Genomic DNA, 16,965 nt, shown 5'->3' with positions numbered 1-16,965 from the left:
GATGTGGTGGAAGGGGGTGGGGAGATGTGGGCACTCCAAGGCCACACAGCTAGAGTGGCCTGCCTTGCCTATCACCCCCACCCCTCCTCTTCCTTCTGGCTTCTCCTTCTCTCTCCTCCCTTGCTCCTTCCCTCTCAGCACCGACCTGGCCTCACTCCCCTTGGGCTGGGAGAGGCACATTCCCAGCACTGGGCCCCACTCAGCCTCTGCCCACACCACTCGGGAAAGCAGGTCTTCCTGCTCGCTCCCAGGTGGTCCTAACACTAGCCCTCCAGGCCAGCTCTTCTTCCTGCCCTGTGTCCCGCCAGGGCGCTGGCCCACCAGGAACTGCCTCAGCTTAGGCCCTCTTCAAAGCACCAGGGTCTGCTCTGTTTGGCAAGACGAACTACATTTGGGCAACAGACATTACTGTGGATCAGCTAAGCAAGGAACTCAGTTCTCAGCACTGGCGATAAAGGAATGAACCAGAAATGTACAGCCCAGCCCAGGGGGCTCACAGCCTAGGTGGAGAGACAAGCCAGGAATGAGAAAACAAGTTAGCTAACGAGATGACTCTGGGATAGGAGAAACGCTTTGCAGGATAATGAAAAAGGGTAAGGGAGTTGAGGGTAATATGGGGTGGAAGCAGGGAACTGATTTGAGTGATCAGGGAAGCCTCGGAGTAGGCGACAGGTGGAGCTGAGACCTGAAAGCCAAAATGCAGCCATGGGAAGATCTGCAGGCAAGGGAAGTGCACAGGTCGAGTGAGTGGTGGGAGCACCCTGGGGTTTGAGGAACAGGAAGCAGCCAGTGTGAAGTGAAGCGTGGGGAGGAGGCCAGAGGGAGGATGAGACAGACCTCACAGAATGGTGAGGCTTAGAATTTCATTTGTGCAGAGGAGGTGCAGGAGGATTTGCGGGTGGGGGTATAACTTGCTGGTGAGGTTAGATGTGGTTGATAAGTACGTGGAGTCCACTAAATTAGTCTCTCTTTCCTTTAGTGTATGTTCGAAAGTTTCACTACAAAAAGTCTAAAATATATAACACTGATGGTTTTTCATATTAAGATTATTTAGTTTCTGCGTTGCTGAGAGGAGATAACTGTTGTCAGCTAGCAGCAGGGAGCCCGACTCAGGCAGCAGAAGGCACAACAGCCCCTCGCCGTCCTCCTCCTTCCTCGGGCGCGGCCGCTAGTCCAGCGAGGGCTCGGTCTCCAGATGGGTGAGCAGCCAGCGTGTGGATTGCCGGGAGCGGCGGGCAGAAAGGGAAACTTGGGGTGGGGAATCTGTTCCGAGCGGAAAACCAGTTCGTGCAGCAAGAAGGAAGCCCCACCCGACCAGCCCCCCGCTGGCGCGCACCGCGACCCGAACTCCGGCCGCTCCGCCCGCGCACATTGCTAGCGGACTTTGGCCCAGCTTGCTGGACGCCCTGGCCCCGCCCCCGCCCGGCCCCAGGGATCTGATTGGCAGAGCCACTGCAGGGGCGTGTCTGGCAAGGGCTGGAACGCGGCAGCGGGGGCGGGGCGGGGGTGGCCGCCTAGGGGAGCCAAATGCGGAGCCCGGTGTAGGCTCGCTGGCCCGCTGCGGACGGGGCGCGGGGCGCTCGGGGCCAGCGGAGAAGGTAAGAGCCCCTGGCCCGGCTGGGGCGCGAGGAGCGGTTGGGCTACCCGCCGGCCGCCTCCAAGCTCCCCGGGCCACCACGGCAAGGTGGCTCCCGGACTGGGGCGGAGCGGGAGCACAGTCAAGACATACTCGGACTTTGGCCGCGAGCTGAGCCGCGGTGAAGATAGCTTGTTGCTGGATGGCGGGGCTGGAGGCAGAGGGGAGCTGCAGGGACTCCCGGGAGAGGGGGGTGAGAAAACGCAAGGGAGCTTCGGGAATCGAGGCGAGATTCCCGGAGAATGCGCGACGCATGAGCTAAGGAGGGCACGGAGACACCGGTGGCCCTGATCCAGGGGCTGCAGGGGTCTCAGCGTGCCCATTGTCCAGTGATAGTTCGGGGAGCTCTGACTGGACTCCTGGGTCCCCGTCTAATAAGGATCTGGAGAAGTGGTCTGGGACAACTGCCCCAGGTTGCAGGGAGGTGAGAGAAAGTGACAGCGCTTACCGGAGGGCCTTGGTACTTCCTGCCCTCTCTCATTTAGGAACCACCTGGACCTTGAAGCTTTTGAGTTTGTGACTTTTGGTAGGAGTTGTCAAAGCTAACAGGGCCAGTCTTACTCTGTCATTTCACAGAGAAAGTAACTGAGGCAGGTCCAGGGAAAGAGATGGCTGTTCCTTCTCCATCTGGAATCTCCCTCCCTTTCTCCCTAAACACCTGAAGAGCTATGCAAGGGACTGGTGTCATCAGCCCCCTTTGCAGGTGGGAAAATGGAGATTCGGAGACACTCTGAAACTTGATCTCCACAGCCCAAGGGAAGTATTCTACCTGGAATTTGAACACAGCTGTTAACACACCACCCAGAGGGTCAGAAGCCAGGGAGGAGGGAAGGGTCGTTGCTGGGATCATTCTTGGCACATAATTCCACATTGTGCTGAGGTGTGCCTGGGCACATAATTTCCACTGGGGTCTTTGCAAGCTGAGAGATGACTCTGACTTGGGCTTGTATCCCTGCACATATCAGTCCTCAGGAATGCCAAGACGGGGAGGTGAGGCAGCCCAGCCAGGCTAATAGACCTGCCCAGGCCATCCCAAGGCACCCTATGACCTTGCCAGGGGTGGGGAGTAGAGGTATTTGGAGAAGGTCCCTGACCTCTGAACTTAAGAATTTCTGATTCTGTCTTTGGTCAGCAGCCTGTGGTTATTTTGAAGCTGGGCTTCCCAGCACACATCTGGCACCTTGGGCAGTGACTTTACAGATCTATGTGGTACCTTCCCCACTGGGACTTTGTGAGGATTAAATGAGATAATACTTGTAATGTGCTCACAGTTGAGCCTGCTGACTATAAACTCTGTTAGTGGCACCTCTGGTTTTTTTTCCTTATTGCTATTTTCATGGAGGAGAGCCTTCCAGTAAGCACAGGGCTGGACAAGGCTGAAGGGCAGCCCCTCTGGGAGAGGAAACTTGATTCATGGCACTCCCCTCTGTACACTTGGAGAAAAACTCAGTTCCTCATGGTGGCCTATGGGCCTGCAAGGCTGGCCCCTGCTGGCCCCTTTGACTTTACCTCTTACCTCTTGCTGCTGATTCTGCAGCCTCTAGTGGTCAGGCCCTTGAGCTGTTACCCAGGCCCAAACCATTCTTCCTTCAGGCCTTTGCATGGCTGGCTCCTCACAGTGTTCAGGTTGGTGCAAGGTCACTTTCTCACCAGGCTTTGCCTATCCACCACCCTCACCCCAACCCTGCCCAGCACATCAGCCTTTTCTTCATGGCACTTAGCACTCATGATCAGAAACTACCTTGTTGATTTGCTTTCTAGTCTGGCTGTCCCACCAGGAAGTCTGTTACTGAAGGTCCCTGGCCCCCTGCCTGCACAATAGACTAGCACAATAGAACTGTGGCTGGCACATGGTAGGACATGGGATAAGGGTGGGCCTAGTTGGGGCTGGAGGAAAGGAGGGGCAGGTAATAAATCAGCCTCACCCCACCCAGGAGAAGCCAAGAGATAGTCCAGTAGGCCAACATCTTGACTTTTTCTCTGTGACCTTGGCCAGGTACCTCCCTCTCTGGTAAGAAATGTCCCCACCTGTAACGAGGGGGAGGATGAACCTGGGTGCCCCTCCCAGCTCTGGCTTCCCAAAGTTCCCAACTTGGAGGCCCAGATATTTTTCTCAAATCCTGAAGACTGTGTCCAGTGGAGGAGCAGAGAGTAGAGTTCTGTCAGGACACAGCTCTGGGTAAGGTGCATCCCTTGAGTAGGGACATTATGCAGTTGACAGATCAGGGGGTCAGCAAACTTTTTCTGTAGAGCCAAATAGTATTTTAGGCTTTATAAGCCATTCTCTGTTGCAGGTGGCTGTGTTTCAATAAACTGCATTTTAAAAAGCCAGCAATGAATCAGACTTGGTGTATATCACATGTGTACATGGCCCTGGTATAAGTCACGTGTGACTCCTTGGCTGTCCTGCGCAGCACCCTGGCCACCTAGCCTCAGGGCGTGGCTCTCCAGGCCCCAGTGCTCACCCAGAGCACCTTCAGCCCAGCTCAGGTAGTGGGATCACTAGTGTTCAGCAGGGCAGGCCGCCCTTCCGAACCCTCCAAGAAAAAGCAGGTCTGTTCACTTCCCTGCTCCTAGATGCTGACCCTTTGTGAGTGTCCTTCCTCTGTCAGCACCCTGGTACCATGCTGGGGTCATCCCATGGCCAGAGGCTGTCCTGAGACTGGCCAGCCCAAAGACACTGGGATGGGCTCAGCTCTCTCCTCCCCTGTCAAAAGGGCAGGAGGTTCATTTCTCTTGTGAGAACAATTAAAAAGAGGATTCCCCATCTGCTGCAGGGCCCTATTTACCAAGACAGACCTCTAGGTCTTGTCACACTAGGGTGTGAAGTTATATCTGTGAGGAGGGTGGGTGGATATGGGGAGGAAGCTGGGAGGATGTCTGCCTGGTCCCTCACTGAACCTGGGACCTGCTGCAGACTCATGGAAAAGAGGGGCATGAGAGCCTTCTGGATGCCCCCGTCAGTGTGTGGGGTCAGCTCAGAGCCCAGACCCCTTTCATCACCACCTGTCTCCCCCACCTTTCCTAGGTCTCCTTTTGCCACAAGCAGCTGGCCAGGGGCCAGCAGGGGCTGGAGGAGATCTCAATCACGGATTTGGGATAGGGCAGCATGGGAGTCCTATGTGGTGCCCCCATGAGGGATGGGGAGACAGTGTTGTAGCTCCCCGCCGGAAGCTCTCCCCTCTCTGAGTGCTGTTCCCCATTTCCTCCTTGTCGCCCACCTGGGTAGCACCTAGCCAGAGGTGGAACTGAGCAAGCTGGCCTCCAGAGCTCGCAGAACCCCAAAGGGCTGGGTGAGGCCACTTGCTTTCTTCTGTCTCAGCACTGAGTTCAGCTGCCAAATGTGTTAAGTCTGTAGCAGCAAGATTGGGTTTTCACCCAGTCTGCCAGGTGGGCTGACAGGCAGGGGTGCTGGAGGGAACGCGTGGTGTTCCTTCCTCGGGTTTCCTGGCACCTCCTGCGGCCCCTGGCCTGGTACTGCTGAATCAGGGGAGGCCCAGCTGGGTCACCCACTGAGAGGCTTGCTGGGCGGCCACCTCAGCCAGTACCGCTCAGAGCTCTTGGCCTGCACACTGTCCTGTAATTCTTTTCTTTTTAGGATCTTAAATTTAGAAAAAAAGAAAGAAAAAGAAGCTTATGTTCCCATTTCCTGCAATTGATTGGGATAGGATTTTATCACATTTGCTGATGTCTTTTTTAATTAAAAGAAATAAAATATTATAAATAAAGGTGAAGTCCTATTTGACCCCTCCCCTCCCATTCCTAGTTATACCCAGGTGTCCTCCCCTGGAACACTTTCTACTGACTTTGGTTTGTGTCAATCCTTTTTTTAAAAATGTTTTTACTGTCTTAACCATTTTTAAGTATGCCATTCAGTAGTATCAGTATATTCTCATTGTTGTGAAACAAATCCAGAATTATTTTCATCTTGCAAAATTGAAACTGTACCCATTAAATAACAACTCTCCTGCTCCTGCTCCCTACCCTCAGACCCTGGTAACCACCTTTCACTTTCTGTCACTGAATTTGACTGCTTTTAATACTCATATTAATTAGAGGAGTCAAATGGTATTTGCCTTTCTGTAACTGACTTGTTTCACTTCACATAATGCCCTCAAGGTTCATCCATGTTGTAACATGTGTCAGTGTCAGAATTTCCTTTTAAGGCTGAATAATATTCCATTTTATGTATATATCAGATTTCATTTATCCATTCATCCATCAATGGACAGTTGGGTTGCTTCCACCTCTTGGCTGTTGTAGATGCTGCTGCTCTGAATATAGGTGTACAAATACCACTCTGAGACCTTTCTCTCAATTGTTTGGTCTGTATACCCAAAAGTAGGATTGTTCAGTTGTATCGTATTTCTATTTTTAATTGTTTTACTGTTTTCCGTATCACCTGCAATTCACATTCCTACCAACAGTGCTCAGGGGTTCCAACTTCTCCACGTCCTCGCCAACACTTGTAATTTACTGTTTTGTTTTATGATAGTAGCCATCCTTATGGGTGTGAGGTTCCATCGTATCCATTTTTATTCATATAGTTCTTGAACACTACATACACCATGTGTCACACACCGTTCTGCAGGCTGCCTTTCCCACTCAGCTTTTGATGTCTGTTGTCACTTCATGTTGACCCATGACATTGTGAGTCATCATACTCCACTGTGAGTGGACCCACTTGTTTCATATTCCACTGTGTGGGCAGACAGTCATTTTGCCCTTCCCCCACCCTTCGGCATCTCTGTTGCTTCTGTTGCAGGTACTCACATCCCTGCTCTTGGTGTGTCTCCTGCTCTGCTATGCTCTGTGGCAGTGGAGACTCATCCAGCCCATCCCAGGGCCAGCACTCAGCCCAGGGGTCCTGGGGGTAGCCTCTGGAATGTTGCCAGATTGTCCACAGCAGGGACCCAGTGATGGGCCCTAGCAGAATGACCCAGGGCTGTCACCAATTATCAGCTAGTTTGCAATATTCAGCCAAGATCAGCAATCTAAAAATAACATTTCTTATATGAGGTGATGTGGGCAGCACTTCTCAGGACACCCTGTAGTCTGAAAGGGGCAAGTAGCATGTGACTCGGGACCAACCACCCCTCTTGTGCAATGCACCCAGCCCCTATGCTGGGCTCCACTCTGGTTTCCCACAATAGGCTTGACTTATGGAACTGTAGTGTGGTGACCCAGAAATACCATTTGTGTGGTCAGCTGGGCCAGGACATGCCATGTGTGCCTGTACATGTGCGTGCATGTGGCAGTGGCGGCCATGGGGTCAGCTCTCACCTGCTTCCTCTTCAAAGGTAAGAGCTGAGTCATGTATGGTGGGCCCTTGGGAGCTTTGGAAAGGTTCATTCATTCACTAGCCACTTATGAAGTACCTACTGTATTCTTGGCACTGCCAAGCATTGGGGATACAGCAGTGAACAAGAAAAGGTTCCTGCTCTAATGGAGTTTAGAATTGAATGAGGAAATTAGAACATATGCAAGCAAACAATGGATAGACAAGGAAATATCAGGTTCTGATAAGTCTTGTGAGGAAAAAACAAAATAGCATAATGTGCTATAACAAAATTTAGGTAAATGTGCTAGAGAAGAAGTCAACAAACTTTTTCTGTGCAGGGCCAGATAGTAAATATTTAAGCGTTTGTGGCCTTGTGGTCTCTGCTACTGCTTTTCAGTTCTGTCATTGCAGCATGAAAGCAGCCACAGGCAATTATAAATGAATGAGCATGGCAGTGTTCCAATAAAACTTTATTTACATAAACAGGCTGTAGGCCAGATTTGACCTTCAGGCCATAGTTTTTGCCAACCTTGTCCTAATGGTGGAGTAGGGTGAGAAGCAGCCAGTGCTGGGGTTGTCAGAAAGCCCTTTTCTTAAAGGGGGATGAGAACTGATATCCTGGTCACAGGAAGCAGCCCGCACAAAACAGCCTGTTTCAGGCAAGATGTAATAGCACCTTGCTGTTTAGTTCAATGATGTAGTTATTCTATGAGAAGTGGGCAGATTTGGGCTAAGTGTGAGAAATAAAAACAATGGAGCTTGCTTGTGAGTTGAATGTTGAAGGTACAGAAAAGAGGAGATCAAGGATGAGTGCTAGATTTAGGGCTTGAACAACTATTGGTGGTTCCATTATAGAAAAGAAGAGCTGGAAGGAAGAGCCGCATTTGTGTTGGGCATGTTGGGTTTCATTTCCTTCTTAGATAAGCAGGTGGGAGGTCATGTGGCAGGTGGATATCCAGCTCAGTGGACAATCCAGGACGGGAGTCTTGACCTGGGGCATTGGGAGTTTGGATGTTCTTCAAAGCCATGAGCCTGGTGGGTAAAAGAGAGTGTGTGTGGACAGAGCAGAGGGGGGCCTAGATGAGATCTGGGGCACCAACATGTAGTTGCTTGGCACAGGGGGTTTGGGCCTTACCATCCTTGGAGAAAGGCATTGTACAGTATGGTCCCCAGGGGTGCAAGCTTAGGGCCACCTACTTGCTAGCAGAGTCTCAGTTTCCCTCCTGTCAGGGGGAATTCTGACTACTAGAGTTGGTGTGAGGACTCCATGACATAGTTGTGCTCAATGTGGAGGAAGTGCTCAACACATGTACCTGTGATAATGTTGGTGGTGACCGCTGGGCTTACAGCTTGCAGGGTCTGTGATGGTTTGGCTTGGTAGATGGGGGAGTCCATACTGGGTTAGGATTGCAGACACACTATGACCTGGCATTCACTGTCCCGGCACATGGACCTGCACCTTTCCACCTGTGGCAGGCCCAAGTGCAGAGTAGGTAGTGTTCCTATGAGCCCCTGATGGGAGTTGGGGCTCAGTATCTCTGTCCCATCGGTGGACAACATTGAGGTGTGTTCTACTCTGTCTTCCGAGGCTCCCTGGTGTGCCCAGTAGCAGCCTGCTCAGTCACACTTCTTTACTACTGCCTTTCCATCCCCCACTGGCTTCCACACGCCCTTCCAGGGGAATCCTGCTCCACCTCGCTGCAATTCCTTGACTAAGAGTAGCCTTCTGGGGCAGCAAGTTTCTTTGGTTGGATGGCTGTCTGGGCTGCTGGATCACAGCAGGGTAGTAATAGCCGGCTGCCTGGATCGGTGGGTAGTTAGTTGGGGGGTGGGTAGTGAGGTCCCACCCCTGGGCATTGCCCAGGCACACTGATGCCTTGTCTGCCACTCCTCCCACAGTCGAGCAGCCAGTGAAGATGGTGGACTTCCTGGCCAACACGGAGATCAACAGCCAGCGCATTGCCGCAGTGGAGAGCTGCTTCGGGGCCTCAGGGCAACCACTTGCCCTGCCAGGCCGGGTGCTGCTGGGCGAGGGTGTGCTGACCAAGGAGTGCCGCAAGAAGGCTAAAGCTCGCATCTTCTTCCTCTTCAACGATATCCTGGTGTATGGCAGCATCGTACTCAACAAGCGCAAGTACCGCAGCCAGCACATCATTCCCCTGGAGGAGGTGACTCTGGAGCCGTTGCCCGAGACCCTGTGGGCCAAGAACCGCTGGATGATCAAGACGGCCAAGAAGTCATTCGTGGTGTCTGCCGCTTCCACTACGGAGCGCCAGGAGTGGATCAGTCACATCGAGGAGTGTGTGCGGCGGCAGTTGCGGGCCACGGGTCGCCAGCCCAGCACTGAGCACGCGGCGCCCTGGATCCCGGACAAAGCCACGGACATTTGCATGCGCTGCACGCAGACACGCTTCTCGGCCATCACCCGGCGCCACCACTGCCGCAAATGCGGCTTCGTGGTTTGTGCAGAGTGCTCCCGTGAGCGCTTCCTGCTGCCGCGGCTCTCGCCCAAGCCGCTGCGCGTGTGCAGCCTGTGCTACCGGGATCTGGCCGCCCAGAAACGGAAGGAGGAGGAGGAGGAGCGGGGTGAGGGGTCCCCAGGGCAGCCGGCCCACCTGGCCGGCGCAGGGTTTGGGGCCTCCAGTGGAGATGACGATGACTCAGACGAGGACAAGGAGGGCAGTGGGGACAGCGACTGGCCCAGCCGCGTGGAATTCTATTCCTCGGGGGTCACCTGGTCATCCTTCCACAGCTGACCCCAGGTCTGCAGATGTGAGGGAGGCTTCCAGAGTCATTTCTTCAAACAAGCAGTCTCCATTGCCCAGGCCTCTAAGAGGGCAGAGTTTCCGAAGCTGCCTAGCACCCCCCGAGGATCTTCCCCCATGGGTGGTGGGTGCACTGGGAATGTCTCTTTCTCTCTGGATCCCCAATGTCTATTTTCTGGACATTGTCATCCTTCAATTTAAACTTCAGGTAATTATCTTCCCATTTATCAAACCCAAAACACTTAGGCCTCTTGGGACCAAATGCCTGTTTCTCAGCCCTATGAGCTGTAACTCCAGATGACCTCTTGAGTCAGACAACCACGGCACCTTTAGGGACCAGAGGGAAGATAGTTCTGAAGTGAGGTGCCCACTTCTCTGAGACCTTGAACCCCAGCACCTGGCACCCAGATAATCACACCCCCAGGGAAGACTGGGAGTCCTAGGAGGCCTCCAGGAAAACAAGGCCTGCTGTCTACCTTGCTGATGCCTACATACCTGGTCTGCTGGGTGTTATCAGACCCAGCATGTGGGCTCATCCAGAGCCTGCCATGCTGTGGGTGCCCATGAGCTCCAGGGACTGCAGCCTGAGTTCCCCATGGCCTAGGGAACCTGCCAAGTTCTCTGGCCCTTTCTCACCTCATCTGATGCCTTTCAGTCCTGTCCTCATTTCTCCCTGTGGCTAGGAAAGCAGTGTTTTCTCTTAGGACTGAAAACATTTACTGCAAATGACAGAAACCCTACCCAGACTGACTTAATAATAAAAAGAAAGTTTATTGACTTGTGTGGTTGCAAAGTCCAGGTGTGTTCTTGCTCCAGACACAGTTTGGTCAAGGGCTGAAAACATGCTAGATGACAAGTGTCAACAACTGTCCAGCATGCTGGGCATGCCTGGGAATGCAGGCAGCACAGTGGGGTCAGACGTTCACACCATGCCTTGACTGGTTCCCAAGGACACAGTCTGTCCATCCGGGTGCTGTGACTGTAGCCTGGCCCCTATGTCCTGTGCACTTGGTGTGAGGTATCTCAATGGATGGATAGCAGATAAAAGAAACAGGAGCCACTTAACCAGCTCTGCCTGGGCCTTCCAGGTTTAAAGCTCTCCCGTGTGACCTTCTGCCCTGACTGGCCCCTAGAGATGGTGCCAGTGACTGGCCTTGCTCAGAGTGGGTGTGTGTTGGGCTGGAGCTTTAATACCAGCCTGATGTCTGGCGCACACCAGGGCACAGAGTCCAGTCCTTCAAGATAGTCTCCTGCATTTGCCTCTGTACCAGTCTTTTCCCATTTCCTGGCTGGCCTTGACCAGAGCCCGCTGTGGCAGAGAGGAGGGCTCAGTCAGTTAGAAGTGGTGAGTTTGGAGGCAGGAAAGCTTCCTCCTGCCCACATGGCCTAGTGCCTGAAACCCCACCATGGGGGTTTCAGTCCCTGGATGAGGAATTGCCTTCTCTGACCAGCACCCAAACATCCCCATGCAAACAGAACCCTGAGCATCTGGAGTGCCGACTGACTCAGCAGGTCAGGGCAGCTCCCAGGGCTGGCAAGGCTCCAGCCTGCTGTTGACAGGCAGCAACGCCTGTGCAGGAGGGCAGAGGTTGGGAGGGGTGGGCTGGAGTGTGAGGCACCCAGGGCCACCTGGGGCTTTCCCACACAGGGAGTGGGGAGTGGGGAGGGTCAGAGATCCTTCCAGGAATGACTTGTTGGTTAGCAAGCCCTTGGCCTCCCTGAGCCACACAAACTGGCCCAAGCTGGTTCTGCCTGGGCAGAGGGCTCAGGGCAAGACAGGTCATGGGGTGAGGAGCAACTTCCTGAAGACAGATCAGGTGCCTTCTCAGAAACCCAGGCAAGGCAACCCCATCCCTTTACCCCAAGACTGGTGCCAGGGCAGGGAGTGCCCAGCTCTAGCGTCTGGTCTCCTGGTCACAGCCCCACTGCCCTGGAACCTCCCTTGCCTGGTGAAGTGGGAGCAGAAGCACCAGCGCAGCATTCATGTGGACAGCAGAATAAACTGGCTGCAGCTGGCCCTGGGCACTGTCAACCTTTCCTGCAGGTTTCTGCCAAAGGGGCACAGAGCAAAGGACCCTAGACAGCAGGTCAGGCTGGCTTAGGCAGGTTTGCTGGCTTAGACCTTAGCCTGTTCCCTTTGTGCCCCCCAGGACTGGGACAGAGCTTCTGCTTACCCATAGGGACCCAAGGGCCCAAGTAGCCAACAGTCATTGGAGGGCCTTCATTCATGCGAACATTCCTACCTACTGGGTGCTGGGGACACACCCGTTAGTGAGATACACAGGTCCTGACTCAAGGGGCATACAACCTTAGTTGGGGAGACAGACACAATGTGTGGACGTTGTGGGCCCTGGTGTGTGCTGTGATGGGGACAGGGACTGAGCGTGACTTTGGGAGGCAGGGGTTAAAAGAGTGCAGTACTCACAGAGGTGAGCTTCCCCCAGTTGTGAGAAAGAATGAGTGCTGCCTATTATTAGCAAAGGCCCTGAGGAGGAGAGGCACCGAGTGTTCTCTTCTGGAGCCATTTGGCTCTGCTGAGGCCAGGGAGGTGGTGGGGCAGCTCAGATGTGCCTGGAGCCGCTGGAGCTGCTGGAGCCTTCTGTACTTTTCTCTCCAGAGCTTTCCCTGACAGCTGGGTGCAGACAGCTGAGGTGGGGACAGTGGCAGTGCAGCCACCCCCAACCCTGGGGTCCTGGAGAGAAGAATGGAGCTCGTTAAGGCCACATCTGCCTGTGGCCATGGGTGGAGGACTGCAAGCCCTGGAGGTCCTCACCTCCTCCTAAAGGGCGGGCCCCTCCCCTGTTCTCCAAGATGTTTAGGATGATGGCAGCTGGTGTGCTGGGAAGCCAGCAAAATGCCATGGACTGAACATTTGGCCTGAGGTCAAGGATCAGCGCCCCTGGCCACTGAAGCCTAGAGGGGATGTGCTGAGAGGAATCTGGACCTCCAGGAATAGAAGATATGGGCCTGGGAAGTCCCCCATCTCTGACTCCTTACAGATTTGTTCCCTTCAAACAACCTCTTCAGCCTGGCTTCTTGGGTCAAGGGTCAGGCCAGGCCCTGCCTCCACCCACCTTGCCAGGCTGCTCGGAGAAGGGGCTTGCTGCCCAGCCAGGCTCACGGTACTGCAGTTAGCTTACCCAGCAGGGCTGTCAGTCAAGGCTCTGGAGTTGCCCTTAGCCAAGACCACAGAGCTGCCCCTTGCCCTCAGCTACTGTGCTGCCCCTGCACCTGGAGAAAGTCAGGAGTTCTCAGGCTGAATCAATGCCTCTGCTCTCTGTGGATGTTCCCTTTTCCCAGAATGAAGCCTGGGGTCTGGCTTCAGGGTTAGGTCTACTGGGCCTGCTTCCAGGCACTCACACTACTGCCTGGGGCTTTGTTTGCAAGGCCTGGCAAGGACACGCGAACCAGCTGTCCTGCAGCCCAGTGCTCCCATCACTGTCCGGGAATCTGTCCTTCCAGCTGTGCATGCACTCTGTGTCTCTTCCCAAGGCTGAGCCTTCTTAGAGGCTTTGGACTCCCGGAGGTGCCTGCCTTGCCCTTCCTTCTGGGACATGCCGATGGCCAAGGGGTCTAAGGACCAGCCTCATGCATTTGAGGGGCATTGGAGTTCTCCACCTCCTTAGTATTTCCTGAAACACCCTTGCTGGAACCAGCCTGACAGAAGTTGCTCCAGGTGGAAAGTGAAGTCACAGTGGTGACCTCGAGGCATTTCAGGACTGACTGATAGAGTTTGTCACACCCTGGGCAGGAGTGGCATGCTCCCCAGGACTCAGATCCTAAGGGAGGCTTCTACAGGGGGCAAGCCAGTGGCCCCACCTATGAGTTTTGGCTATTGGGATTTTTAGATGCTGAGTTTTCTTAAATAGGGCACACCTGCATGGGTATTGGTAACATCTGGGCACTTGTCTAACAGAGGCAGGGAGCCAGGCAAGGGGTTCACAGGATCTGAGGAATCTTTTTGCTCCTTGATAGTGATGTTGTGTATTGGAGGGGTGGGGGATGGGGAGCAGTGTTGGTGCTAGGGGTGGAGGTAGTTGATACTGAGATGCATCTGTGCACTGGTCCCAGGGAAGCAGAGCCTGGTCACACAAGACCATCCTAAAGCTGAGGGAGATATGGCCTGAGTCCTGAAAGGAATAGACAAAGCCAGTGGATGGAACTCCCAGAACAGCTATGTGATCAGGGAGGGCTTCCTGGAGGAGGTGGTGTTTGGTTGAGCCTCAGAGGAGAGTAGGGCTTTATAGAGAGGATGATAGTCTCCACAAGGACTGGGACTCTGGTTTCTTTTGTTAATCACCCTCTCCTATCCCTGGTACATTTGTTGACTGAACAAATGAATCAAGTAAGAATTGGGATTGAGGGCACTGGGGCAGAGGGATTGATAATGAAATGGCAGTCGAGTCTCACCCTTATCCCCTCCCTCCAGACACTAACTGCTGCCCTCTCAGGCAGGGCAGGAAGTGCCCACCCACCCCAAGGCAGAGCTTTCTGGAGAGATGACATCAGACTTGAGTTGGATGTCATCCAGGTTGGCATTAAAGGATTTCTGCTAGCCTGGCCTCTCCCATGCCCCAGCCTGTTCTCTGAGATTCAGCCAAAAAGAGGCTGCAGGGGAAGTCAGGGCCACTCCTGGGCTCAGCCACCAGGCAGGCTGAGAGTGACTGCAGAGCTGACCTGTTCTCAGCCAGGACCCAGGGGACTTCAGGACCCACAGACCACGGCAGCCACTTCCGCTGGCCTGCCTCTGACCTTGGCTGCAGGAAGTGATCCTCCGGGGGCCTGTGGGCAGGAGAGAAGCTGCCTCTCAGTCTGGGACTTTTCACACCTGTCACCAGCAGGCTCTCAGCTGCTGGCAGCCTCCCCTCAGTGCTTGCCTGCTGCCTCCCTGCCTCTCTCTGTGCCCAGGCTCCCATCTATGAAGGGGGCCCACACCCTCCACATGTGTGCTCTGCCTCAGCCTGAGTAGACTCAGTGGGAGCTGTGCCCAAAGGGCAGAGCATGGAATGGGGGTCTGCCTCTCTAAGCCCCAAAGTACCAGATTCAGCTTCTCTGGGCTACTTACTGACTCTGTGCCCACCATTCAGCCTCTGCCCATGAACTTTGGCCCCTCCTATGGACACAAGTGCAGCTGCCACTTCCATTTTGCAGCCTTCCTTGGTTGTCCCAGGGAGGCATGGCTCCCAGAACACCGGCAACCTCTGCTCTGGCTCCCCCATCCTCCATCTTCCATGAAGTTCCTGAGTGGACCTGTGCCCACTGAAGCTGTCTTATGAGCCATTCCAGAGCAGGTAGCAGCTCATTCATCATTCATCTGCAGCCCCCAGAACTCTCGTTCCGGGACCCTGCCCCACCAGCCGTTTCATACATGCTTCTGTTTGAAGGTGGCCTTGTGACACCCCTAGCTCCTGGAGGATGCTGGAAAAATGCTGGGGTCACAGGGACCGCAAAGCCCCTGTGTCCAGAACTGACCCCATGGACTTCATCTGATTAGCTTTTCCTGCCTCTGTTGGCACCTGCACCAGCCCTTCAAACCAGACACTGGGTGTCCCCTGACCCTCCTTGTCTGTCCCCCACACTCCTAGAAAATCCAGGCCCAAACTAAGGGAGTCTGTGGTGCACTGAGGCACCAAAGGAGCTTCCTTGGGACCCCCAGGGAGTAGCTCAAGCAAGGCCAAGAGGCGGACATGGGCCAGACCCTGTTAGGTGGGGTCCTTACCCCATTGGAGAGTGGCCCCATCTATATAAACATGCGCGCGCGCGCGCACACACGTACAGCCCCTCCCAGCCTGCCTCCTACTTCCCTTCCTGGACTCCCCATCGTGAAGCCTCACACAGGTTTTGGAGCAGCCTGACAGAGAGGATAGATTGTGAGGACAAGGAGATCACACTAGGAAAGGAGAGCAGAACCCCAAGTGAGCTCTCCGGGGTTCCTCCCCATCTCCTTCACTTCTTGGGCTAGGAACTTGAGGCTCCAGGGCAAGCACACCCCTGACACTCACCAGTGCCAGAGGAAGAGCCAGGGTCAGGGTGCTGTCCAGAGTCCCTCCTGCTCTGCTGTCTCCCCTCGCCACCACAGGGCCCAGCTCTAAATGGAATGTTCCAGTGCTGAAAACAGAAAAGCAGCCTGGCAGATGGGGAGAACAGCGGGGTGGGGGGCAGACTGAGCCAGACATTTCTGGGCAAAAACAAGGGGAAATTTCAACACTTAGAGCGTTAGCTTAGGGATCCTGCCAGACATTCTGACCCCAAAGAGCGGGCTTTCCGGAGAATGGTTCCTGCTCATTGTGGCTCCTATGTCGGGAGGGAGGGAGTTGCTGCCTACTGGTGACCATGCTGCCATTCTTTCTCAGCACAATCATGCTTCGTTTGACCCTCTTAACTACCCACAGTAATCCTGGGCTGTGGAAACCCAGGGTTCCAGGGTTCTGGAACAAGTAAGTGTGTGCGTACATGCGTATGTGCACACACACAGAAACTATACTGTTTTCAAATTACCAACATACTTAAAATGACATGTCTTCCTTTGTATACCAACCAAGTCTCCTGAGGTCTCCACTCCCACACCAGGAAGTAAAGAAACATTTTCAGCCCTGGGCCAAGCCAGGTCTCTTTCCGCAAGGCCTGAGCTGGAGCTGGTCCAGAGACAGCAAGAGCTGAGCAGAGGCGCTCAGTGAGAGGGAGCTAGCTGGCCTGGGGGGCCACAGCAGAGACAGGGTTATGCAGGAGGGCCTGCCCTAGGAAGGTCTGGGCATGCAGGTCAGCACCCCCAGGACAGGCCCAGGCTCCCAGGCTCCCTCTGCTCTGCACTCATGCCGTAGCCCCACCTGGAAACACCAGCTTGCTCACAATGCCCTGTCCTGTGCTGCTGGGAGCCTTCACAGGGTGGTGGGCACCTGTGCTTCACCCATGGACCTGCTCCACCTTGACGTGGTCACACCCTAGTATTCCCTGGTGTGAAATAATACAAAAACTATATTTTGGTCTCTGTCTTAAATTACTGTCATAGTGCTCCTAAATCCTTGGGAATTTTCTGGGTGACAGGAATGTCTTTTGTTCTAATGGGGCAATGCTTACTGGCCACAAGAAAAACCAAGCCATGATCAGAAGTGTGGAACTTCCAGTCCTACCAGGAAAGGGAGAGGGTCTAGAGATTGAATTAATGATCATCATGAGGAAGGCTACATAAAAATCCTAAAATAAGGGTTCAGAGACCTTCCAGGCTGGTAAACATATGGTGGTGCTGGGAGGGTTGTGTCCCTGACAGGGCATGGAATCTCTGT

The 16,965-nt window shown here is 54.1% G+C and overlaps 1 protein-coding gene across 1 annotated transcript; it reads left to right on the top strand.

The window, feature by feature from the left end:
* Positions 1–1,496: 1,496 nt before the first annotated feature.
* On the top strand, positions 1,497–10,459 carry PLEKHF1 (pleckstrin homology and FYVE domain containing 1). Its single transcript, XM_036929916.2, has 2 exons — positions 1,497–1,598; positions 8,817–10,459. The coding sequence occupies exon 2, from the start codon at positions 8,834–8,836 to the stop codon at positions 9,671–9,673; it is 840 nt and encodes a 279-aa protein (XP_036785811.1). The 5' UTR covers positions 1,497–1,598; positions 8,817–8,833; the 3' UTR covers positions 9,674–10,459.
* The last annotated feature ends 6,506 nt before the right edge of the window (positions 10,460–16,965 follow it).

Source organism: Manis pentadactyla, chromosome 15, assembly GCF_030020395.1.
Source record: "Manis pentadactyla isolate mManPen7 chromosome 15, mManPen7.hap1, whole genome shotgun sequence".
NCBI classification, from domain to species: domain Eukaryota; kingdom Metazoa; phylum Chordata; class Mammalia; order Pholidota; family Manidae; genus Manis; species Manis pentadactyla.
Note: the sequence above shows the minus strand (reverse complement) of the source record. Positions and strands in the feature narration are given on the sequence as shown.